This window comes from Pelodiscus sinensis, chromosome 5 (assembly GCF_052426305.1).
Source record: "Pelodiscus sinensis isolate ZL-2025 chromosome 5, ASM5242630v1, whole genome shotgun sequence".
In the NCBI taxonomy this organism is placed as follows: domain Eukaryota; kingdom Metazoa; phylum Chordata; order Testudines; family Trionychidae; genus Pelodiscus; species Pelodiscus sinensis.
Window position 1 is genome coordinate 47,289,184 of NC_143056.1, and position 25,770 is coordinate 47,314,953.

The 25,770-nt window shown below is 41.1% G+C and overlaps 1 protein-coding gene across 2 annotated transcripts; it reads left to right on the forward strand.

The window, feature by feature from the left end:
• The first annotated feature begins 7,487 nt into the window (after positions 1 to 7,487).
• Positions 7,488 to 25,665, forward strand: MBIP (MAP3K12 binding inhibitory protein 1). 2 transcript variants are annotated; one of them, XM_075926923.2, is made up of 10 exons: positions 7,488 to 7,869; positions 12,931 to 13,047; positions 14,723 to 14,944; positions 15,039 to 15,135; positions 16,592 to 16,657; positions 19,642 to 19,794; positions 22,166 to 22,263; positions 24,234 to 24,289; positions 24,556 to 24,594; positions 25,127 to 25,665. In XM_075926923.2, the coding sequence occupies exons 1-10, from the start codon at positions 7,744 to 7,746 to the stop codon at positions 25,182 to 25,184; spliced, it is 1,032 nt and encodes a 343-aa protein (XP_075783038.2). In that variant the 5' UTR covers positions 7,488 to 7,743; the 3' UTR covers positions 25,185 to 25,665. The 2 variants fall into 2 exon arrangements, with proteins under 2 accessions (XP_075783038.2, XP_075783039.2); XM_075926924.2 differs by lacking the exon at positions 24,234 to 24,289 and having other exon boundaries at positions 7,492 to 7,869.
• Positions 25,666 to 25,770: the final 105 nt, after the last annotated feature.

A 25,770-nucleotide genomic window follows, 5' to 3' on the forward strand; every position in this document is an offset into this window, starting at 1 on the left:
GATGTATTGAGTTGGACCCTACAGGAGTCAGTCAAGAGTCCCATGCAAATCAACATTTACATTAATAAATTGGAAAATAGAGGAAAAACAGGCTAATCACATCTGCAGATGATGCAGAAAAGCAAAGGGCATATAGGAGGATAAAATTAAAATACAGTGTGATTCTCAATAGATTGAAGAAATGAACTAAAAGAAATAAAAGGGGATTTAATAAAGACAAGTGAAGTATAATATTTAATAATATAAACAAAATCTCAAGCATAAACTAAGGCATACATTTTCAGAGTTTAAGGAAGATAGGTGATCACTTCCATGGAATGTCAACCCAATGACAACCTTCAATAGTACAAAAAAGAATTACAGATTTACAGAGAAAGATAAAATTAATACAAGCAAAAAATATTGTAATATTGGGCTATTTTAAAAGGGCAAATACTGAACAACATTAGTTACTAGAGCATCTTTCATACAAATCCCATGCCAAACTGATGCCTGGAGCACAACCAGAACATGACTGAGTTAATTTTGTTAGACTGGGAAGCAACTAAAAGACAGGCAAGAATTATGTCAGCATCAGAGAATCAGATTTGAGAATCAAAAGCCCATATGAGAATCAGATTTGCAATGTATGGTCTCAATTCAGTGAAATACTTAAGCATGTCCCAATCTTTAAAGCCCATGTGAGTAAATTTGAGGGTACGTTCACACTGAAGTTAAGCACTCACAGTTGGCCTGTGTCAACTGACTCAGGATTGCGGGGCTCAGACTGCAACTGTTTAATTGTGGTGTAGACTTTTGAGGCTGGAGCAGGAGTGGGCAATAAACAGCCTGCGGGACAGATGCAGTATACCAGGGTTAGCCCTGACAGGCTGCTAAACCCTTTATTTACCTGACATCCGCAGCAGGTATGGACAATCGCATCTCCCATTGGCCACAATTTGCTGTTCCTGGCCAATGGAAGCTGTTGGAAGTGGAGGCCCATCTCATGCAATTCCCATTGGCTGGGAATGGTGAACCATGGCCACTAGGAGCTGCGCACAGCCATACCTGTGGATGCTCAGGTAAATAGCTGCTGGCAGGCCATCAGATGCTTAAACCCTGGTGAACTGCATCTGGCCAAAGAGTCATTTATTGCCCATCTGTAGACTAGAGCTTGGGTACTGGGACCCTGCAAAGGTGGACCTTAGCTAAAATTATGCATATTTAAATATTTTAATGTCTTTATATACTAATCTATCCACCCTGGTATCTATTTTTGTCACTCTTCTATGAACTCTCTCAGCTTTATATGATGCAGCTCTATAAGCAGCCCAGAATTGCATTGGCCGGTTTTATTGCCCTATCACATAGCAAACTTAGGTCTTCTTAACTGTCTACTAAGACTTGTAAGTGTCTTTTGGCATTATAGCTTTTCAGGGTCCTTTCTTCTATTGAATATGCATGTTTCAAATCATTTTCCTTAATACTGTCTCCTCCACACACAGGCCAGACAACTCCTTTTTTTTTTCTTAAGTTATACCTACACCCGCTAAGGTGCATAAGGTTTCAATCCATGTCCATTTGAAGGCTTCAATATCTGAGATATAGGTGAGAGGATTATTCTAGGAGAGGGTGGGTGAGATTCTATGGCCTGCATTGTGCAGGTCAGACTAGATCAGTGGTCTCCAACCTTTTTATACCCAAGATCACTTTTTAAATGACAGACCAAGCCAAGATCTACTGCCCCGCCCCTTCCTTGAAGCCCCGCCCTCTCTCTTTTCCTCCTCTCCATCACTTGCTATCCCCACTCCTTATACTGCTACTTTATGAAAAAAATTCCCACCATTCCTCACAGCTACTCACCTGTGCTGTTGCTCGGTGAGTAGCTGCTCCTCAAATGAGGAAATCTAATGTAAATGTACTGCGCAGGTGCGCAGTTCAGAAAGGGCTCAAGAGCTACTCTTAGAGCCTCCGAGATCTACCGGTAGATCGCGATCTACTGGTTGGTGACCACGGGACTAGATGATCATAATGGTCCCTTCTGACCTTAAAGTCTATGAGTCTATGTCCTTACTTTCCACACATCCCACTAACTTAGGGGTGCCCCACCTCTCGCTGACTATCCCTTTAGTTCCCTTCATTCTCACTGCAGTCTAGACATAGTCATAGACAGTACAGTTGGAAAATGCGAACCACAATTTGCGATACCTTGTCCCGCTTTTTTTCTGAAGAGGCTTTTCCAAAATTTGGCCCATCTACACAGGGCCAAATTTCAGAAAAATCCATCTCCTCTTTCAGAACATCTCTTCTTCCTCATACAATGAGGAATACAGGGATGCTAAAAGAACACGTCTGCTTTTTCAGAAACTGTTCTGAAAAAGTGGATGCATTCCCTTGGACACGGCATAGCTTTTCTGGAATACCTCCGGTACCCCAGAAAAGCTCTGCAGTGTAGACACAGTCTATGTCTCAGAGTTACCATAGCAACCTGGGGTTATTACAGAATCCCCAAAAATGTTACTATTGGGCATCTTGTGGGATTAACTACTACACTGTGGCATATTTTCCAGTCTAATGCAGTGTGGCTTCCAGAATATCAGGATTTAACACATCTTTGACTGTAATTTTAAACCTGTTTCAGGATTATTTTTTGGTTAACTAGCCATGCTAAGGTGGCTAAGTATCTACAGAAGAGTTACAATATTCTTATATTTCACCTCTATATCTTAAATATATACTTAATGTCTTTTATTCTTGGCTACTCTGTACTCATTCGTGTTCAGAACAACTCATTATCTAGTATCTGCTTTGAATTTTAGACTGTGAATGTATTGAAAGATCCCCTTATGAAACTTCAAAATGGATCCAGACCCAAAATGGATAATGAAAACGAAGGAGACTTCCTGGCTGTGTCTAGACTGGCCGTTTTTTCCGGAAAATCAGCCACTTTTCCGGAAAAACTTGCCAGCTGTCTACACTGGTCATTTGAATTTCCGCAAAAGCACTGACGATCTCCTGTAAGATTGTCAGTGTTCTTGCGGAAATACTATGCTGCTCCCGTTCGGGCAAAAGTCCTTTTGCGCAAAACTTTTGCGCAAAGGGGCCAGTGTAGACAGCCCAGATTTGTTTTCCGCAAAAAAGCCCTGAATGCGAAAATGGTAATCGGGGCTTTTTTGCGGAAAAGCACGTCCAGATTGGCACGGACGCTTTTCCGCAAAAAGTGCTTTTGCGGAAAAGTGTCTGTGCCAATCTAGATGCTCTGTTCCGAAAATGCTTTTAACTGAAAACTTTTCCATGAAGGAAACAAGCTTCCATCAACATGAACAATTGCTATGATCTGGGCTTTAATTAAGAAACACATGACATTGGCAGCCCAGATTATCGTGGTGGGCCAAATTAGAAGCTTTGGTGGGTTTCCGGCCAATGAAAGCTGCCTGGACCATGCTTATGAGTGTAAGTAGCTTGTGGAACCCCCCTTCCATGGTGCACAGATGTACATGGCCCCAACAGCCGGCTGCTTTAAACAGCAAGCAGCAGGTAGGGAGCCTGCGCAAAAGTCTTGCTGGGCTGCTGGCTGGGAGCTGCCTAGGATAAGCACATCCTGGCCAGAACCTACACCTGGCACCCCACTCACTCCTGCATTCCAACCTCCTGTCCCATGTGACAACCCAAACTCCTGCCTCTGGTCACAACCTAAACCCTTGCCCCTGGTCATAACTCCCTCCCAGACTCAGCATCCCCTCCTACACCTTTCCCCCACATCAGAATCAATTAAGGATGTAAAATCCTGTTTAATTGGTTAACCGATTAAAGATAACGTTTAACCAGTTAACCAATTAAAAGTAAGGTGGGGGGAGGGGAGAGACGTACCAGCCTGGCTGGAACAACACTAACTTCCTTTCTCCCCCGCTGAAGATAGGGGCTGCTCTGGCCTGGAGTGCCCCCTGCCCACAGAGGGGCTTGAGCAGCCACCTGCCAGTGGCGAGTGGGGAGCTGCTCCAGCCCCCACCAGTTAACTGGAACCACTAAGATTCATCTGTTAAGGGCGAAGCTCACTGGTTAACCATTCACATCCTTAGAATCCACTGCACCCAAATTCCCTCCCAGATTCATAGAACATTAGAATTGAAAGGGACCTCAAGAGGTCATCAAGTCTAGGCCCCTGCCCTCACGGCAGGACCAAGCACTGTCTAAATCATCCCTGACAGGCGTCTGTCTAACCTGCTCTTAAATATCTCCAGTGATTCCACACCTCCTGCATCCAAACCCCTTACACCAAGCTCCTTTCTGCACCCCACCTCCATCTCAAACCCACACATAGAAAAGTGCAGCTCTTGATCATTTTTCAAAAACTTGGAATGGCCACCCATCAAAAATTATTGCCCGCTCCTGCTCCAGATATCCAATATCCTTTGCTGATTAACTACTTGTTATTTTCCTCTCTCACTTTTAATTTCAGATTCATTCATACTGCAGTTTCTTTCTGTCTTTTTGTCACCTCAGAGACTATCTTTACACTGGGGAGGGAGGGAGGTTCGGAAAAAGATACGCAAATTGCAAAACACAATTTGCGTACCTTTTTATGTTTTTTCAGAAGAGGCTTTTCCAACATTTGGCACATCTACATGAGGTCAAATGTCAGAAAAACCTCCTCTTTCAGCACATCACTTATTCCTTATAAAATGAGGAATACAGAGATGCCAAAAGAATGCGCCTACTTTTTTGGAAACTTCAAAGAAAGTGGACACATTCCCTGGATGCGGCAGAGTTTTTCTGGATATCCCAGAAAAACTCTGCAGTCTAGACATAGCCTCAGTACCCCTATCCTTTCCTTTTAGTTCTTTCCTGCTTTCCCGCCTTACCTACTCTCATCCTATAAACCAACAAAAACAATAAAAAAACCTTAACCAAGCAACAGCTAACGAAATGTGTAATTAACATGTTGTTTACAAGTATCATTTTGTTTAATCTTCTTGTATAGCCCTTCTTTCACCTTACATCTGGCTTTTCTATTCAGCTCGCTGGAACATAAATCAGCTCTTACCAGAGTTTCAATTGGGCTTAGCAAAAGGCCCATTCTTAACTGTAGCCTCTAGACATTACTGTAATATAAATAAAAGCTCTGGGTATGCTAGATTATGCTATAATGAAGTGTATATGCATGCTTGCAAGGCACTTGAGTGCAATGGCATAGTGATGGCAGTATGTTATATGGATGGATGAAACTGCAGCACTGGAAGATTGAAGCTGTCAGTGCCACAGAGTGAAAGGCTGGGAGAAAGAGAAGCAAAGCAAGTGCAGGTGGGAAAGGCTGTGGTGGAGCAGGACAACAACTAGGCAAAGCTTTGAGGGAATGAGGATGAAGCTATGCTGAGTGAATCATGCTCGTGGAGAGGATGGTGAGGCTTGGGTTTATTTACATTGAAACTCAACAGTACATGAAACTAACCTCTGCACTAAGGATGTTAAAATGCGGTTAAATGACTACCGTATTTTCCGGTGTATAAGGCGACTAGGCGTATAAGACGACCCCCTAATTTTCTAGTTAAAAGATAGGTTTTCGTCTTATACTCGCCGTATAAGACTACCCCCCCTTAAGAGACCAACCGGCAGCACCCCAGCGCCCCTCTGCCTCCCCGGCTTTGCTCCCGGTGCCTCCGGTCTGCTGGGGACCGTCTCCAGCAGCCCAGGGACACCGGGAGCAAAGCCTCTGAGGATGCCGGCAGTGGGACAGCAGCGGCGCGTCTGGGCTGCCCCACTGCCGGCTTCCCCCGAGGCTTTGCAAAGCCGCGGAGAGGCTTGGGCAGCGGGGCAGCCCAGGCCCCGCTGCCGGAGCCCCTCCGCAGCTTTGCTCCGCGTCTTCCTGGTCTGCAGACCAGGGAGATGTGGAACAGCTTTTCTCGCCCGAGTACACGGGCGGCGGGACCGCTAGGTCCCGCAGTCTGTGTCCTCCGGGGCGAGAAAAGCCCTGTTCATACCTGCAAGTCGGGGACTGCCTGTATACCCGGCGTATAAGACGACCCCCGATTTTTGGGGGATGTTTTTTAGCATAAAAAGTCGTCTTATACGCTGGAAAATACGGTAGTTGACTAGTCAATGGAATTTCTAGTACCGGCTGGGGATCTTGTACATTTCAAAGAAGGAATGCAGAACTTTGCTACAGCCTGGGCCAGTGAGAAGTCCCGCTGACTCTGGGTTGCACAGGGAGTGCCTGCTTTGAAATGCACAAGAGTCCATCAGGGACTCTTGTGTATTTCAAAGCCATGGAGCCCTGGGTCAGTAGGGGACTCAATCCCCCACAGAGCCCGGGCTCCATGCTATGCTGCATGCCACTAAGTTCTGGGGAAGTGCTGTGCAAAACCTGGGGTCAGCTGGAAAGTCCTCAGCTGATCCTGAGCTCCATGGCTACCCCTTTGAAATGCAGAGCTGACAGATCAGCTGTGCAGCGACTGCCCCTCTGCCACACCACCTTGGGGTTTCAAAGCAGCTGCCACTTTGAAGTACCCATCCCCCTTCTCCCTGCCCCCCCCCCCCCCTCTATAGAGGCAGCAAGGGGGGGGGGGGGAAGAGATATCAAATGCCTGTAGAGGAAGCAAGGGTGTGGAATATCAAATGCTTATCAGATAGTCGACTAGTCTTTAACATCCCTACTCTACAGCTGGCCTGTGACAAGCCACCACTCCCCACCATGCTCTCAAAATAATGAAGGTGAATCCAAAGTATTGTATCTCTGAAACTGCTATGAAAGAAGCAGGTGAAGGAAGCAAGGTGTGACATTGGTCTATACAGGAAAGAAATGTGGTTGAGATAGATTTTACCTAGGGAAGTAGTGGAGTCTCCATCCATAGAGGTGTTTAAGTCTCAGCTTGACAAAGCCCTGGCTGGGTTGATTTAATTGGGATTGGTCCTACCTAGAGCAGGGGGCTGGACTTGATGACCTTCTGAGGTCTCTTCCAGCTCTATGGTTCTATGATTCTAAGACCAGGCAGCTGATCCAAACTAAAAAGTCAAGCTAGATTTACCAACCCCAAATTGCACTGTCAAAGTAGAGAGCCAATTCAGCCATGCCTACTGCACCCGCAAACGTGGAACCCAAAAGATCCCAAAGCAACATTGTCTATTTTGTCACAAGTCTCTCAGTACTTCGGGGATAGAAATGGAGCCGTGTTAGTCTGGTGTAGCTGAAACAAAAACCAGGACTATGTACTTCGGTGTTTCTCTAAAGCCCCGAGGTTATTACTGGGGAGCTCATCTTTCATTTAAAACCAGGTACGTTTCCAGTCTGCATGGCTGCAGAGAGGCGCCTGGCAGTGCGCCCCTACAGTGCTTCCACTCGGGAAGCAAAGAACCCCGCGGGCTGGCGCTGAAAGCTCACAACTTTACAGCCAGTCTCGGAGGGCCTGTCCCAGGGGTTTGAAGCCCCGGGGGTCCCGCCCCCGCACTCCAGGGCAGTCACATTTAGGAGCCAGGCCAAGCACTCGCAGCTTCAGGCCCGGCACGGCCCCCAGGCGGGACGGGCTTTGCCAGCGCACCGTTCTCTTCTCCGCAGCGCAGCCCAGGCCCGCTGCCCGTCGCTGCAGAGCTGGCCCAAGAGCGGGGCCGAGGATTGGCCGCTCTTCACGTCAGTCAGTCCTGTGGGCGGGGACAGACCCGGCTCTCCGCCGCGCTGAGGCCTCCTCCGAGGCTGGGCTGCTCGTCATCCCAGAGCGACGGCGGCGGGAGGCGGAGGCATGGTCCCCGCAGCCAGCGGCCTGGCCGGGTGTCATGGCCGCCGTGGGGGAGCCCAGCCCGCGCCAGCCCGAGGCCCACACGACAGAGACTCTCGCCGCCCCCGCCGCCAGGGAAGTGCTGAGCGGCGTCCTGCGCTCCCTGCCCAGGCTGGCGGGGCAGGTCAGTGAGGGCGGGAAGTCCCTGCCCGGGGCAGGTGGCAGTAGCAGTAGCTCCGCATTGGCGGGGGGAGTGCGAAGCTCTGCTGGTGGGGGCACAGGAGGTGGGCCCTGTTTGGGGGCGGGAGCAGCAGAGTTATAGGTAGGGGCGTGGCGGTGGGGAGAGAGACTCCTTTTGGGGGACCAGCGGCTGTCCAGGGAGAGGGGATGAAAGAAGTAGCTGAAGGCAGCAAGGGCGGGGACTAGGAAATTTGGATTTGTTTGGTTAGAAATCGATTTGAAATTCATAATCCAGCAAAAGCTCCCTTATTTGGGAGAGATCTTTTCATCTGGGATTGTTTTCATCATGTTTGGTACCTGCAGTTACCAAAGATCAAATGCTTCGGAGGGTTAGCCAAGTTAGTCTGTAACAGAAAAAACTTAAAAAAAAAAATAGTCAAGTAGCAAGTTAAAGACTAACAAAACATGTAGATGGTATCATGAGCTTTTGTGGGCATAGCCCACTTCAGTCATCTGAAGAAGTGTGTTGTTCCCACAAAAGATCATGATACCATCTACATGTTTTGTTAGATTTTAAGATGCTACTAGACTATTTGTAAGTTTTTCAAAGCTCAAATGTCTTGCTGCTGCATGAGTGATGGATGGCATGCACACTCGTCTTGCCATTTCATACTAAGGGTACGTCTAGACTACCGCGTTTTGTCGACGGAAGTTTTGTCGACAGATACTGTCGACAAAACTTCTGTAGACAAAGAGCGTCCAGACACATTGAGTTCTGTTGACAAAGCAAGCTGCTTTGTCGACAGAACTCCATAGTCTGGACGCAATGTTACAGGCAATAACACCTTCTGTCGACAGAGTTCTGTCGACAGAAGGTGTTATGCCTCGTAAAATGAGGTATACCAGCGTCGACAAAACTGCTGAGTTCTGTCGACGTTATGTCGATAGAACTCAGCGGTAGTGTAGATGCTGGTATAGTTTTGTCAACAAAAGTCCACTTTTGTCGACAAAACTAGGTAGTCTAGACACACCCTAATAGCAAAGCAAATGTGTTGCTTTTAACTATGGCTTTAAAAAGGTGACTGTTACCTGTGAACTCACTTACAAAGGAAATATTTTTCCTGTGACAAAGTGTGGAGATTGTATCACACAAAAGAGGTTACTGATTATGAGTGGTGTCCACAAACCATTATAAGTTTCATAGTCTATTATAACTTTGAAAAAAAAGGCACCTAAAGTTAGAGCTACTGAAATTTTTGGCTCGGGACAGCCCATGACTTTGCTGCTGTGGAATATAAGAAAATTTTGTTGGGCCAGATTTTTAAAATTGGCTTCAGTTTCAGGGTTTTTTAAAGATTTTAAAAAGTAAAGGCCTATTTTTAGAGCTGAGGAGAGTCCACTGTCATTTAGTAGTGATATTAGCATAGTACTCAGAGGTCCTTATGAAGATCAGGGTCTAAACCCAGACACAGTCCTTGTCCTAAATGGTTTACAATCCTGAAAATCCCAATCTGACAGCTCATGAGCCCATTAAAATCAAGTTTTTTCCCTCAAATTAAACCATGCACAAGTGTGTGGAGCCCAGTGTGTGAAGCTGCATCTGATCAGTGAGTGACAAAGAAATGTATACAACTTGAAATATTTTCTTAATCTAGATATCTACTTTCCCCAACTATTCTTCAGTCTACCACTAAACAGTGACATTTTTTGATATTGGCAAAAACAAGTCTTGTCTTTATTGCCATTTCAAGTGGGTGCTACAATTATCAGAGGTGCATAGCAATTGCATCATAGCTATCTAAGCACTCAATATTGAAATACCCAAAATAAAGGGATTGAAAACTCGGGCATTAGCCTTTTTATTTTTCCTATCTTTAAGATGGATAACTGCACTCTGTCTCTCTAGAAGAAACACTGTATGGATTGGTTAATGTTCATACAGTGCTAAGAGGCAGTAAAGTGCTAAGTATTAGGTGTATCACACTATCATTACATAATAGTATTCCTTTTATTGTGGACAACATTTTCCACAAGTCATCGCTCATCACAGCAATTGAGTGGATGAAGAAAAAACTTACATTCTGTAACCACTGCTATATGCATGTTACTCTAAAAGAGTGTTGTTCTTTGTGCTTATCAGCACTACAGAACCACGTGTATGTATGTATGTATAATTAATATATATATACCAGCTCCTTATATACTTAAAGAAAAGTAGGTATATGATGCTAGCGATGATACGTCCTATGTAACAGTTTAAATCCTTGCAGTTAATGTGTAGTTTTTTTTTTTTTTTAATGGTTAAGCTCTGTCCCTTATTCAGTACTTCACTGGTTACCTGAAATTTAGCTTTTAAATTCTGGGCCTAGTGGCACACGTGTATCAAGGTCCACATTCTGATTTAGTAGAATTTAATTACAGTGGTTTTCCTCCACAACAGGGACATCTTATCTAAAAATTGCTAGTCTGTTATTGTTTCGAGCCGTAGGGTTATCTTTTGTGATGGCGTGACTTTAAGTTACCACAAAATAGACTGTCAGCCAGTGAGAGTATAGTAGGTGCAGAAACTACAAAATTACATTCTGTTTATCACAGTCCTTACAAGTGCTTTGAAGGCAAGCAGATACATTTATGTGACAGATTAATTTGTACTGAACAGCAAATTAATACATACAAAAAGTGTACATTATATGGTGATAGGGGTTATCCTTTACTCGTGACTAAAGCATGACTACAAATAACCCCCCAACCTTTTCACTTACATTTTTAACTCTTTATCCTAAAGTTATTCCCATTCAGAAATCTGGCAAGGTTTCCACACTTTGAGCTACCTAAATAGGAGCCCTCAAAAATCAAGTAAAGCATATGACTGTATCTGTGACTATTTGAAAAGATGGATTGCTAAGGGAAGATTGAAGAGTATGCATTTTAATCTATAATACATGGTATAAATTCTCCCATGGGTAATAGAAACTGTACTTAACAATATAAAAAATAATGTGTACTGTATATTTTTAATGGAAACATGTAGCACAAACTGGGTATGCATGTACACCCGGGTGGCACCATAGATACAGATAAACAATCTCATGAACTAAATAAAATGTACCCAAGAAAGTGAAACTATGTAAATAAAATGTTCGGAATGAGCATGTTTCCGAAAACACGAATTTTCCTGATGTAATACACACAGATTAAATACCAAAAAAACATTTAAAACAGAAGTATTTTATTCTAACTAATAATACTTGATATATTACATCTAACTGAAACAAGAAATGGAAAGCTTGAACTTGTTGTGACTGTTAGTTTTTAGAATTTTGATGCTGACTAAGAAGAAAAATACAGACTTATTATTTCACTAGTTTTTCTGCTTCTGTAGTAATTGGTGAGTCCCCTTCTTTCTGTCCTTCATATTGGCTTAGGGTCACACATTTACTCAAGTAGAACAGGAATAGGAATGTTCCCTACTTAAAGCGGAAGGATCAGGGTCATATTTTAAGTATACCACTTACTGTGGTTCTTGTTTTTACAGCAAGTATGCAAAGTAGTTTAATATTTAACTTCTTTGTCTCCCAATGTATTGCTTGCACTCTGTTTACTTTATTCACATTTGATTCTCGCTATGTATGCTCTGAATTCGATGTATTTTTGCTCATTTCAATCTTCAATTATCAGCCCTTTAAAAAAAAAAAAAAAGCCCCTCAAGAACTAAATATATATATTCTGTTTTCTTGCCCATATTTGATGCCATTAGGAGACCCACACTTTGTGGAGGGTATATGTTAAAGGTATTCTGGCTTTTGGCATGTAAACACAATTATCTATCTACCTGTGGTCTAGTTTTCTTTTTTTAAACTGGAAGCTTGCACCATTTGCGAGCATCATATTGACCTAGTCTTACAAGTATGTCAATGAATTAGGAATTTTGGACCTGATTCTGAGTGTGGCTATGTCATACAACCTCTGTTAATTTAAATAAGAATTATGCCAGAGTACAGAGCTCTTCATTCACTTTTGGAGAATCTCTAATGCCTTATTTGATTGGAAAACAACCTCTTTAGTTTTGGTGAGAGTTACCAAGTGCTTCCTATTTCTTAGGATCATGCCTGTGAGAACAAGTTTCACTGAAATAAAAATAGAGGTTGAAATGAAGAGTATGCATTTATTTCATTAGTGTTTATTAAAGTGTACTGTAAAATTATTTTTACAAACATGCATATTATTTAGAGGTTTAATAGGCTGCATGATCAACACAGTTTGTAAAAGCTAACTTCAATACCTGCATATTTGTAAATTATGCATCATTTTTTCGCCAAGGAATATAATCTCATGGTATGTAATTTGGTTTTGCAATGGTTCAATTGCATAGAAAGTTTAAGCTTTGATTTTTAAATAGGTTTAATGGAGTGGATAAAGTTCTGCTACATAGACTACATTTTGCTTAACGTACGGTTTAGTAAAGATTATTTATGGAGACTTCTTGCAAAAGAAAATGTAACTTTAGATTGTTTTTAGACTAAAAGTTACTCAGTGTGTTTTAGAATCAAGGCCATAGTTTATTTTTATATACTGGTAATTAAACCCATTTTACCTTTTTAATATTCCACTGTTTGCAAAGCAGTAATCTCTATGAAACAAGCATAGTGGTGGCTTGGGCTTCTCGTTAGCTATGCTGTCTAGGCAGCTAAAATAAAAGCAAATAAGAAGAGACAAAAATATTTTAGAATAACAGTTAACTGTTTAGTCAGTCTATCAGCTACCATTAACAGAGGTTGAGGCTATATTAATGCAATAAAAATGGCACTGGTTAACTGAGTATTTTAAAAAAAAAATCAGACTTCATGCAAGTATACCCAGTAATTTATTTGGGGAATGACAGTTACAACTGATGTTTCAATGCAAAACTAACATTTTTGAACCATTCTTCTGCTCTAATATAAAAATGTGGTCAACAGGCTGAGAATTTTTACTGAGCTATAGAAGTCCTGTATACTTCTGTGACATTCTGTAATACAGAATAATGGTGTAATTTTTGTGATGATGCTTGTTTGCCCTTTTGAAGCTTAACCTTGGAGATGATGTGAAAATTGTAATCGATTGGAGCAAGCTTCAAAGTACTTCAACACTCCAGCCTACATTGCTTTTTAGTGCACTTCAGCAACATATTTTATATTTGCAGGTAAATATTTTATTGGACACTTTAAACTTGCCCAAGAGATTAGCATTTAAATGTAGCTAGATTATATAAAATGCATAATTTCAATTGTTTTGATTTAGCATTGAAGTATTAACTTGAGAAGGATGCAAATATATTGTACATTTGGGATTCCACTACACTTCATAGGTACTCAAACCTGCTCTCTTCCAGATTTGTCAGAACAGGAATAGCCTACCAGGCCACTATGGGTAAGAAGACTGAACAAATCCAGCCCCATTGATTTCTAGACTTGCATTGTAAATTCAATACATTCCTATCTATGGTGGGTTGTAATTAAGCAATAAGACACGGCAGGTGTGTGTCATGCTATGATAATGATTCTATGCCTTGGGTGAGTTTTTGAGGCTCATGGAGTGCTTTCAGTGGTTCAAGAAGTGGCATTATCCCAGCATGATACATCCTGGAGTATCTTACTGCAATTAAACATATTTTCAGCATAGGTTTTAACAAGAAAGTAATTTCTTTGACATTCATGTCTCATTTTGCCAAGTAGCCAGTCACTAAATTTTTGTTAACTATTTGGAAGTTTTTGGCCCTATCAAAAGTAGTAACTATACAAAAATTTTGTTGTGTTTTGTTTTGTTTTGTTTTTGATTTTGGGTTTGGCCAGTCAATAGCTGAACAGTTTTGAGCCCTTGCCGCTTCATGGTCTGACATCTGAAGAAGGTGGTGATTTGAATACATTTCAGTTTTTCAATTTATCTGTTGAGTGAATTATTCCAAGTGCATTGTATTTGGGTGATGGGGTAAAATTAGAGTAACTTCTATAGGATAAAAAGGGCCTTTATGTTTACACATTAAGTCTTTAATATGACAGAGAAAAAGGCATAATGCAAGATTTTTTTAAAAAAATGTAAAACTTAGTCTTTACATTCAAACATACTATTTTCATTCTTCTTCAGGAACCTACACTGGTAGAAATTGTAGTGTTATAAGTAATAGTTAATCCTAGTTTTGTAGAGAAGACAGAAGATACAAAATTCAGTAGTGACTTAAATTTGTTGGGGAAGGGGGGATGGATGCCTTACTTATGTGCCAGGATTTCATTTTTTAGATCTTGCATGAATACATCCAGTGGAATGAAAAGCATTTATTTTGCTGCTACAGATACCAGTGCTTTCCCTCATTTAATTTTGTTAATGAGTAGATGATCAGCCATATCAAGAAAACCATGATTATTCAGCATAACACCTTTATATTTCACATCTGTTATCTCATACACTTTGGACAACTGCAGTTTCAAGTGGAGAATCTTTAGTGATGTAGTAATAAAGTAAGGGCTTTACAGAGTGAGAGCATTGGCTCTCGTGTTAAGGAGGAAAAATACTAAGCCTAGTGTTCTGAGTAGGCATCTGAATGACATGTTAATTAAGTGTCACTGGTGGCAAAGGCTGAAGCTTTGATTTGGTTCATAACAGATGAGCAATAGACAGATTTGCTCACACATTTTGGTTTTCCCAATTTCTCATATACAAACCTATAACAGGATGTGGTCATAAAATTTGGAAGTAGTATATTTTTAATTTTTTTATTGGATTGTATAGTGTTGCAAATTATTTTAACCAGCCTATTTTAAAAATTGTAATGAGAAGTATATGGTCATTTTGAACCCTACTGTATATCCTTTCTTGTTCAGCCTCTTTTAGAAAAACTCCAATTATTGATTACAAGGGAAAATATAGTCCCAGTTGAAGATGCAGATAAAACAGAAGGCAAGAAGTTGGATACAAATACAAAGTTACCTGATAGTACCTCACAAATAGAAGAAAAATATACAAGTTATGATTCAGGAGATCTGAAAGAGGTTCATATTAATTTTGACCCAGAAGTGGTCCAGATAAAAGCTGGAAAAGCAGAAGTAAGTGACCTTCTTGCATAGTTTTTAGAAATAGTCTTTTTATTTTTGAATTACAGCAATGAAATAGTTATGTCACCATGTCTGTTACTTGCAGATTGACAGGAGGATATCAGCCTTCATTGAGAGGAAACAAGCTGAGATCAATGAAAATAATGTCAGGGAATTTTGCAATGTTATTGATTGTAATCAAGGTAATTATCCAACCAGAGTTTAATCTTCCTAGCAATGTAAACATGTTCTTTTGTTTCAAAATGATTTTAATATTTTAAAAAAACCTTCATTTTTAAAATAAAGTTTAAGATGATTCGTATGTGTGATGTGGAAATTATTGAACAGACAAAACACAGAGATTACTCTCCCAGTATTAGTGTGTTGATCATAAAGTCCATACTGAGAGAGAGGAGCTGTTACTATATTTTTTGCAGAGTCTGATCAGATGCCCTCATTAATGTGAAGATACTTACTTTATGAAATTATTGTAATTGTTGACTTTAAAAAGAACACCTAAATTAATGCAGAAGAATTGTAGGCAAAAAAAGTTTTACCAATTGTATATTGAAAGTCAAACAGAGAAGTATACCACCAAGTTTGATTACAAGAGAATATATTCATTGTAACTTATTTGAATTACTAGTGCAATAAGTTATAAGAAAAATGTGAAGGGTCTTAAATCAAGTTTTTGTCTTTTTTTAAATGCATCCTACTTAAACATTCAGTGATTATATCGAGAGCAAAACAATTGTAGAAGTGTTTTGAAGAGACTTATTTATTAATAAGGAGTAAAGTAGGAAAACTGCAGTATGTCCTCTAGTATCTTCAGCATCTGTTATCCCAGATATTACATAAGTAATTGTTGGCCTGCTATCTTTTAGATCTCAAAGATCACTGTTTTATGACTTCAATGTTTCTGATTGTTCCAACTTACATGCAAGGTTAATAGACTGTAAGAGATGGTAGATGGTAAAATGCCAATTTTTAAAAGTTCTGTTAAGTAAACTTACATGCAGAAGGGCTGCATGTATTTATGCTCATTTTATTATAAAACAAAACTTAGTATAGCTCTAAGTACATGGACAAGAATAAAATACAAATGATAGAATATGATGAGAGGGAATGAGAGATGGTCTCTGTTCAGGCAGGGGGGTTACAATTTTACAAGCTACAGTACTACTGTTAATAATAGTGGCAAGCCACAGGACATCAAAAGTGTAACAAGATTACAGATGTGGAGCCTAATAGGAAGGAGTCATAGAAGAAACTAGCTTTAAGGAGGGACTTGAACAAGGAGAAGGGTTATAGGCAGAAAGACACACAACTAAATCTGAAGTAGGGGTTAAAGAGATGGAAGCAATAAGTGAAAGATATGGAGAAACACATGGACCAAGGAGCTGAGGACAGATGGAACACAAATACATTTGTAACAGAGTATGGTTATAATCTTGCAAACATTGATACGCATAAATGATTTTACACTGGTGAGTAGTCTTATTGAACTTGGGGGGTGGCTGTAAGTGGTCACAGAACTGGTGCCTAGGCCTTTCATACCTTGTAGGAGGGGGCATTAAAATTTGATGTGGTAAAAGCCAAGAAGCTAGTGGTCAATTTTAATTTAAGGTCTCTCTCTCTCTTTTAAAAAAAAATTCTTAGAGAACAGCTGTGCCAGAACAGATGCAGTTTTCACACCTTATCCTGGATTTAAAAGTCATGTAAAGGGTAAGTGGTAATTAATATCTATGTACCTTTTCCTTTAAAATATATTAGCCATAATGAACACTGTTCAGTTGGGGAAAATGCCAGACCTTTTAGTTGAGCAATATTTAATCTACATTTTTGCATGGATTTATACATTTTGTACATATAGTGTCTATTTTGTATATTATAAAATATCATAGGAATGTTTGTATTGATTTTAAGCCTATTAAACAAATTTGAGTCATTCCCCATGCAAAGCTTCCATCCCAAACCAGCAGCACAGTGCTAGTAACTAGGGGGGAGAGAGAGAGCTCAGTGGTTTGAGCATTGGCCAGCTATACCCAGGGTTGTGAGTTCAATGCCAAGGCCATTTGGAGCAAAAATTTGTCAGGGATGGTACTTGGTCCTGCTGTGAAGGCAGGGGACTGGACTCGATGACCTTTCAAGGTCCCTTCCAGTTCTAGGAGATAGGCAATCTCCATTAATTATTATAGAACCTAATGGTGTATTTTACCAGAAGCAAAAATAAACTTCATTGTCTGAGATTTAAAAGAAGGAACAGAAAACCCCACAGTGTAGGTTCAAAATGTAAGAATTATTTGTATTGAACAATCTAAATTGATATTAGCAACCTAGCTAAGAAACTGGATTTTTTTAAAATTATCCTTGTCCCTCATAAGTTATAATGATAGAATTATTGTACTGGAAGGCTTTATATTTTCTTCATTATCACAGGAATTGCTCAGCTTTTAAATGCTCCTTCTCTTGCTACTAAGTGGGTATTGCCAGATGAGCAAGAAGAGACTGCTGTAGCCATCTGAGGGAAAGGTGTCAATCTCCTCTACATTCCCACTCAGGTTGCTTGGCCAGTGTTGTGGAAAGTCATCATTTCCTCTCATTATCACTCAAATAATAGAGAAGGTACAGCAGCACTCCATGGGAGGGGACAACACAGGGAACAAGATTCCCTCTCCACCCTTCCAAAAAAAAAAAAAAACCTCTAAAAAACAACAGTGTATAAAATTCCTTATAATTGCCTGAATAGAAAGCATCACCATAGTATCGGAACTCCTCACAGTCATATTAACTCTCCCCAAACCTTAGTTGGTAGAGAAGTACTACTGTCCAGGCAAAAAGAGGCTAAGTGATTGTCAAAAGTCACACAAGAAGTCTGAAACAGCAGGGAATTGAACCAAGATCTCCCAAGTGCTGAAATTAAGTGTGCTTGATCAGTACTCTCTAGGCACACAAACTTTTTTTGTTGCATTTCAGATAAGTCCCCAACCCCCGAAAATTGAAATTCTACCTATGCTACTCACTCAATCACCTTTTCAGGAAAAGTCTAGGATAACACATTAAATTAGCTCCATAGCAAGTTGCAAAGCTTAACCATTTCAGACTCTGTTGTGCCAGGAGGGAGATGGGAGAAGTGAGGCTCAGAGTTAAGGTCCTTTCTTTTGTAAACCTAAGGCTGTTAGTTGAGGTGTTCTAGCTTATCTTAAATAGCCCCGAAGAGGCCATTAAACTATATAAGTTGCCCAAACCTATACTGTTCAGACCTTTTTGATAGGTCAAAATCAGCACATATATTTGCATCTGAAAAAGAATTAGAAACAAAGCCAGAACAGACTGTGGAGCACACCTGTAACATGTTCCCTGCATGAAATACTTAGTAATCCTACAACAGTATGCTGCACTTTCTGGGATCCTGAATGGTGTTCAGGTATAGGGTAGGTATAGCATGGGGATGTAATAGTGTAGTTGATTAACTGATAACCCTAACCTTCCCCCCTGCCTGTACATTTTTTAGCGGGCTGGCCAGAAGCCCATCTCAGGTTTGTCTTGCGCCGGGTCCTAAGACCTCCCCCACTGCAGCTCTGCATTTAAAGTGTATTAGGAGTCAGGCGGGCAGGCAGCCCAACTCAGTTCCAGCTCTCACCGGGTGAGGGAGCTCAGCCCTCACCCAAACAGGGGCTGCTGCCATCCTGCGCTGCTGCCTCTGTATCAGAGGCAGCAGCATGGGGTGACAGGCAGCTAGTCTTCGAGGGGATCTGGTTTTTAAAGTGGCTGCCCTCGCAGAGCAACTCCCACCTGGCACCCCACACTGCTGCTACTGATACAGAAGCAGCAGTGCAGAGTAGCGGGGGACTCCTCGGGAGTGGGGCTGGAGTGCACTGGCTGCTGTCCCCACTCCCAGGGACTGTAGAATAGTTGAGTAACTGATAAGAATTTTTTAACACTCCTAGTATAGCATAGTTCAGTAAGACCACCCAGAGGAATGCACAATGTTGTTCTGGATCTTGCCACAAAGTTGGGTTAAAAAATTCTGACCTGTTGTTGGGGGTGGGGAGAAGGGGAAGCATGCTTGGCCCTGAAGCAGCAAAGGAGCCAACCAGAGCCCCAGGTTGCAAACCAAAATAACAAAACATGGAGAATTTCCCTGCTAATATTTCTGCTAATTCTTCTTGTTTTCCTCCCCCTATATTCTCCATATTAACTTAATGGTAGTTGTAATGCTTCCCATATTGTTAGGTCATGGCTTTTTTTTTTTCTCTTCCCACCCATGTTAGCTCTAGACAATCACTGATTTAGATTGGACGTTATATTTGTTTTTCAGTTGCTAATCTAACTCTTGCTGCTATTGAGATTAGCAGATAAAAGACAAATAAAACTTAATTCAACACATTCTTGTATGTTTGCCACATAGAAAGGTGAATATAAATTGTCCTTTGTCACCAATAAAAAGAAATTAAAGCTCTGAGTTTTTATCCATACCTGTTTTTTGGTTAGGCAACATACTTTTAAGAAATACATTTTATTGAACCTCTAGTTTTAGATGTTTGAGATTTTCATTATGTTGAAAGTTGTAGTAAAATTAGTTTATCACAGTGAAAGGTTTTTTTAGTATAATTTTACTGTTATGGATGAAAATATTTTCATTGCAGAATATTCTTGATAAGAGAAGGACTGACTATGTAGTAATCTTATAACCTCTTTTAATCTAGTTTCTAGAGTTGTAAATACGTATGGTCCTCAGACCAAATCTGAAGGAACACATGGATCCACTCATAAAGCAAATATTCTCCTTCGTGATTGTGGGAACCAAGCAGTAGAGGAAAGACTGCAAAACATTGAAGCTCATTTACGGTTACAAACAGGTGTGTACAACGTTTTTTAGCTGTGCGATTAATGTATTTGTACTATAATTATCACTAATATAGTACAGTTAAGCAAGGTTTTAAATTCAATTGATGTCTATGGATAGAATGCTTTTCATCACATCTCATTGGAAACGAGCTTCCATGCAGGGCCTAGGGACAGCATCATAGTAGAAATTCCAGCAACATTCCCTCTCCTGGCAACTAACTAGGGTTTGGCTTCTCGGCAGGCTATATTAGTTACCCTTCCTCTTACTTGCTCTCCCATCTTTCTCATCTCATCTCCTGGCTAGTAAGTGAATTCCTCAAGCCCTACTATCATAGAATCATAGAATCATAGAATAATAGGACTGGAAGGGACCTCGAGAGGTCATCGAGTCCAGCCCCCCGCCCTCAAGGCAGGACCAAGCTCCGTCTACACCATCCCTGACAGATGTCTATCTAACCTGTTCTTAAATATCTCCAGAGAGGGAGATTCCACCACCTCCCTTGGCAATTTATTCCAATATTTGACCACCCTGACAGTTAGGAATTTTTTCCTAATGTCCAATCTAAACCTCCCCTGCTGCACTTTAAGCCCATTACTCCTTGTCCTGTCCTCAGAAACCAAGAGGAACAAATTTTCGCCTTCCTCCTTGTGACACCCTTTTAGATATTTGAAAACCGCTATCATGTCCCCCCTTAATCTTCTTTTTTCCAAACTAAACAAGCCCAGTTCATGAAGCTTGGCTTCATAGGTCATGTTCTCTAAACCTTTAATCATTCTTGTCGCTCTTCTCTGTACCCTTTCCAATTTCTCCACATCTTTCTTGAAATGTGGCGCCCAGAACTGGACACAGTACTCCAGCTGAGGCCTAACTAGTGCAGAATAGAGCGGCAGAATGACTTCACGAGTTTTGCTTACAACACACCTGTTGATACAACCTAGAATCATATTTGCTTTTTTTGCAACAGCATCACACTGTTGACTCATATTCAACTTGTGGTCCACTATGACCCCTAGATCCCTTTCCGCCATGCTCCTTCCTAGACAGTCGCTTCCCATCTTGTATGTATGGAACTGATTGTTCCTTCCTAAGTGGAGCACTCTGCATTTCTCCTTATTAAACCTCATCCTGTTTACCTCTGACCATTTCTCTAACTTGCTAAGGTCATTTTGAATTATGTCCCTATCCTCCAAAGAAGTTGCAACCCCACCCAGTTTGGTATCATCTGCAAACTTAATAAGAGTACTCTCTATCCCAATATCTACATCATTGATGAAGATATTGAATAGTACGGGTCCCAAAACAGACCCTTGAGGAACTCCACTTGTTATCCCTTTCCAGCAGGATTTAGAACCGTTAACAACAACTCTCTGACTACGGTTATCCAGCCAATTATGCACCCACCTATCGTGGCCCTATCTAAGTTATATTTGCCTAGTTTATCAATAAGAATGCGAGACCGTATCAAATGCCTTACTAAAGTCTAGGTATATGACATCCACCGCTTCTCCCTATCCACAAGGCTCGTTATCTTATCAAAGAAAGCTATCAGATTAGTTTGGCATGACTTGTTCTTCACAAACCCATGCTATGAAGTTTAAGCTTATAATAATGTTGTTCAGATGGTTTTCTTACTCTTCCTATTTGGACTAGGGATGTTAAAGACTAGTTTACTATCCGGGAAGCATTTGCTTATCGGATAGTCTGACTAATTGATTTCCCTGCTCCCCTGTGGCTGCCTCTATGATATAGCGAAGGGTTATTTCAAAGTGGTAGCGCTACATAGCTGTGCGGCGCTGCAGCTTTGAAACCCCAAGGTGACGTTTCAAAGGGGCAGCCATGGAGCCCAGGGTCAGCTGGGGAGTCCCCAGCTGATCCCGGGTTCTGCACAGAATTTCCCCAGAACCCAGGGTTTCGGTGTCGCACGCAGCCCAGGATCAGCTGGGAGTCCCCCGCTGACCCTGGGCTTCACGGGGTTGCCCCTTTGAAATGCCAGAGGTTGACCCCAGCTCTGTGAGGCATTTCAAAGGAACCCAGGATCAGCTGGGAAGTCCCCAGCTGATCCTGGGTTCTGCGTGGCATGCAGTGTAGCATGGAGCCTAGGGTCAGTGAGGGACTCTGCGTCCCCCAGGCTCCATGCCTTTGAAATGCACAAGAGCTGGGGATTCTTGCACATTTCAAAGCAGACACCTGTGTGCAGCCTGGAGTCAGTGAGACTTCCTGCTGGCCCCGGGCTGTACATGGAGTTCCACATTCCTCCGCTGGGGGCTCTTGTCCATTTCAAAGGAGGAATGTGGAAGTGCCTGTCGACTTGTTGATGGAAATTCTGTCAACTAGTCAATTAACCGTATTTTAACATTCCTGATTTGGACTGTTACATCTAGGTGGTCCAGTACCTCGGGACATTTATCAGAGAATTAAAAAGCTTGAAGATAAAATTCTTGAGTTGGAAGGATTGTCCCCTGAGTATTTTCAATCTGTGGTAAGTAACTCTCTCTGATTTCCATTATTCAGCACATACCTGTGTTTGGGGCAAAATTTTCTTAAATCTGTTGTTGGAAATGGATCCTATGAAGTTAGGTGGTAGATATCATTTTTATAGTTGTATGAACACTTTTGCCATAGAAATATGAAAAATCTCTCAACTACAAATAAACTTAACTTGAGCAAAAGTATGGCCTTCATATAGGTGACAGCTGGAGTAACCCTGGAATTTTTTACTTTTATACACAATATGATTACATTTTAATAACTATACAGAATTAATGTCAAGAATTGGTGTGAGGAAAAGAGCTTTTGCCAACTCAAGTTTTCTTTCAAGTGAGATGCTTGAACTCCTCTCAGGCTAGATCTATACTCTAGGGGGTTTTTTTGTTTTTGTTTTTTTTCTGAAAAAGCTATGCAAATTGTGCTCCTGTCTAGATGGGACCAAATGGTGGAAAAGCCCCCTCTTTTGGCAGAGCTCTTATCCCTCAGAGAACAAGGAATACAGGGCTCCCTGAAAGAGCGCGTTTCCTCTTCTGCAAAAAAAACAAAAAACCGGAAGAGCAAATATGTTCCTTAGACATGGTGGAGTTTTTCCAGGATACATCCAGTATCCCGAAAACCCCTGCAGTGTAGATGTACCCTCAATGACGTAAGAAGCTCCTGCACTCTTGCAAAGTTAAGGTGCACCAGAAGCAGGCAGAGTCTTACCACAGGAAAGGAAGGAGGAAGAGCCTGTCAGCTCAAGGCAGTTCCATTCCCTCCCCTTATGAGAGAGATGGACAGGATGATATCTCTGTTCCACCACACTCCCCCGCCCCCTTCTGTAGCACTGAGTGCGGGATCATGCAGGGGAGTGGAAACCCGGCTGCAGCTTCTTCTAGTCTGGGAAAGGGTTTGAAGCACCCCAGAAGGAGCAGAAGCTAGACTAAGGTGGAGAGTTGAACTGAAGCAGGGTGACTAATGGTAGGGGTCCTTATAAGAGCTGAGTGGGCAAAGGAAGGAACTCTGTCTCAGCTGTTACTACCTGTTAATTACCATGGGGAAAGGTTTTCTTCAGTTGTCCTGCTCTCCCTCACTGGTCACTAAAATGGACAGGCCCTCTCCCCTGGATTGCCATTTCCTGACTGAATACCTCTCTTCTCCTAAACCCAGCAGTGTGCATGCAGAAAAAGGGAGCTTCTGGTAGAGTAAAACAGCAATACTTGAAATTTTAAATGCAACCCTTAGTTTTTACTTGGCTTGTTATATGTGCTGTACATGGGCTTGAGGCTGTTTGGAAATTAAAGGTAGAGAAGAACTGAGCTTCTTGTCTAACATGTTGAGTTTCCCACAGAAAGTGCTTTGGGATATTCTCTGGGTACCAACAGGTATTTGAATGGCATTCACAGTAGGAGTAATACAGCTAGTATAGGTCAGTGCCTAAAATGGCAGCAGTGTATTGTTACTGTCTGCATGAATATTTGCACCATTGATACCAGCATGGTAAGAAACCTTAGAGGAGAACTGGTATAGACAAGGTTTCAGCACTAAATATCTAACTACCCGATTACCCCTGGAAGATAGCCTTCATTTAGGATATGATTGGGGTAAATGGGCTGTTCAGTGTAAAGAAGTTTGAGCAGCTTCTAGCTATGCTCAGGAAAAAACAGTAGGTTATTTGATTTTTTTTTTTCTGGGATTTCTTCAACCCTTAAAATTCACTTAAAGAGGATATTTTGGTACCAGTGGAATAAAGGTCCATGTTCCCTTCAGAGCCCTGAAGGGATATTCCTATATCAGAGCTCTGCATGGACACAAATTTTAAGAAGTACATGGTGTTGCTGGCTCCCAGGTGCCAGTGCCCCATGCCAGTGGCCTCTCCTGGTTGTGCAGTTGTACAACCTTCAGTGGGGTTTTATGACATCCGACAAAAGAGACAGTAGTACGTGGGAACAGTAATACCATGTTCTCCTTTGGCCATTGCAGTTCAGCAGATATCTGCATCCATGGAAAGAGATTTGTATCCGTTCAGGGTTCCATGGGTAAGTGATAAATAGGCTTTGTAGTGTCTATACTTTAAGGAATCCTCTGTAAATACTGTATTAATGGTGGATTAGCAACTGGACCAGTAGGGTTTGTGCCTGGGCGCATTGGACAAATGGATGTCCCCACACCCCAACAGACACTCCTGCCAGGGGGCAGGATCAGGGCACGGGATGCAGGTGGAAAGAGTGGGGAAAGTTCCAGGGCCCAAAAAACTATAATTTGCTTCTCAATATTAAGTCTGGTTAATCTTTATTCCCTCTAGAATTATTCTGGCAAAAGGAGGAAGGTCCAACCACCCCATGTAAGTGTCATAATCAAAAGTTAATCTTAGTTTATGAAATGCTTATAACTACAGCGTATCTTCAAATTTTTAGCATAGCATTGTCAAAATGCACCACAAGAGTACTTGCTTTATAGTTGTACTTAACTACATGCTAGGTTACTGGGTTCCCTTCAAATACCAGTAGTTCAGCTGAGTGTACACGTGAATAGTGCACGAATTGAGAATCATGTAGTAGAAAATGCAGATATTTTTGAGAAGTCGGATACTTAACCCTACATTAGTTTAACAATTGATTGAAAACTAGACAGCTAACCATTCTTTGTTCTGTTGCTGAGAAGTCAAATATTCAGTTTTTTTGTTCCTTCTAAATTGAGGTAGTTACAAGATTGCTATAAGCAACTCTTCAGCTTTCAAATAAATTTCTGAATTTATTTTCATCTTAACACTGAAATATCAGTGGAATGGAATGACTCTCCTGTAGTAAAATGCGATGTTGTGCTTGAACAATGTAGTAATTCCAATGTGTAAACTATTGTATTTTTTTAAATAGAAATATTCATTGGCTGAACTTGATGAGAAGATCAATGCTCTTAAACAAGTATTATTGAGAAAAACAAATGAAGCAAAGTCCAAGGAGTTTGATGAGCTTCTTTGATGAAATCTTCAAATGTCCTTATTGTCTTAACTCTTACAGACTTGAGTACTCTTCACCTGAGATTACTTTGGTAATGAAAATGAAGCATACACAAACTCATTTCAATGTTTTTAGAAACTTGCTTTTTAACTTCGTAACAAGGGTCAGCCCAAAATGTACATTAAGTTCCCTAGACTCTGTTTCTTTAAAATGATGAATGCATTGGAAGTAGCATTCTAAAAGTCTATTCCCTTCTGTTGTAAAGGAGGATGTACGTTATTATTCAGCTGTGAAAACTGCTAATTTAAATGTGCAAAATCTATATTTCATCTGTGTGTTTCTGGAACAGGAAAAAAATCTTTTGAATAATGATATTCAAAAGGTCTACCTTAACTAAAATGTCAGTGTTCATGTAAGTAACATAATTTGATGAAATAAAACAAAATACCTACTTATGTTTGAGTGAATTTTTGTTTTAGTAGAAAAAATAAAGCAAGTATTACAAAAATCTAGAGAATACACAGGAAGAGCAAATTGTTAGTAAATGTTTGTCATTTTCA

Coding starts and splice junctions, on each gene's coding strand:
- MBIP (XM_075926923.2), top strand. CDS start 7,744: ATGGCCGCCGTGGGGGAGCCCAGCCCGCGCCAGCCCGAGGCCCACACG. Junction 7,870..12,930: donor TGCCCAGGCTGGCGGGGCAG/GTCAGTGAGGGC, acceptor GCCCTTTTGAAG/CTTAACCTTGGAGATGATGT. Junction 24,290..24,555: donor ATCCGTTCAGGGTTCCATGG/GTAAGTGATAAA, acceptor TATTCCCTCTAG/AATTATTCTGGCAAAAGGAG.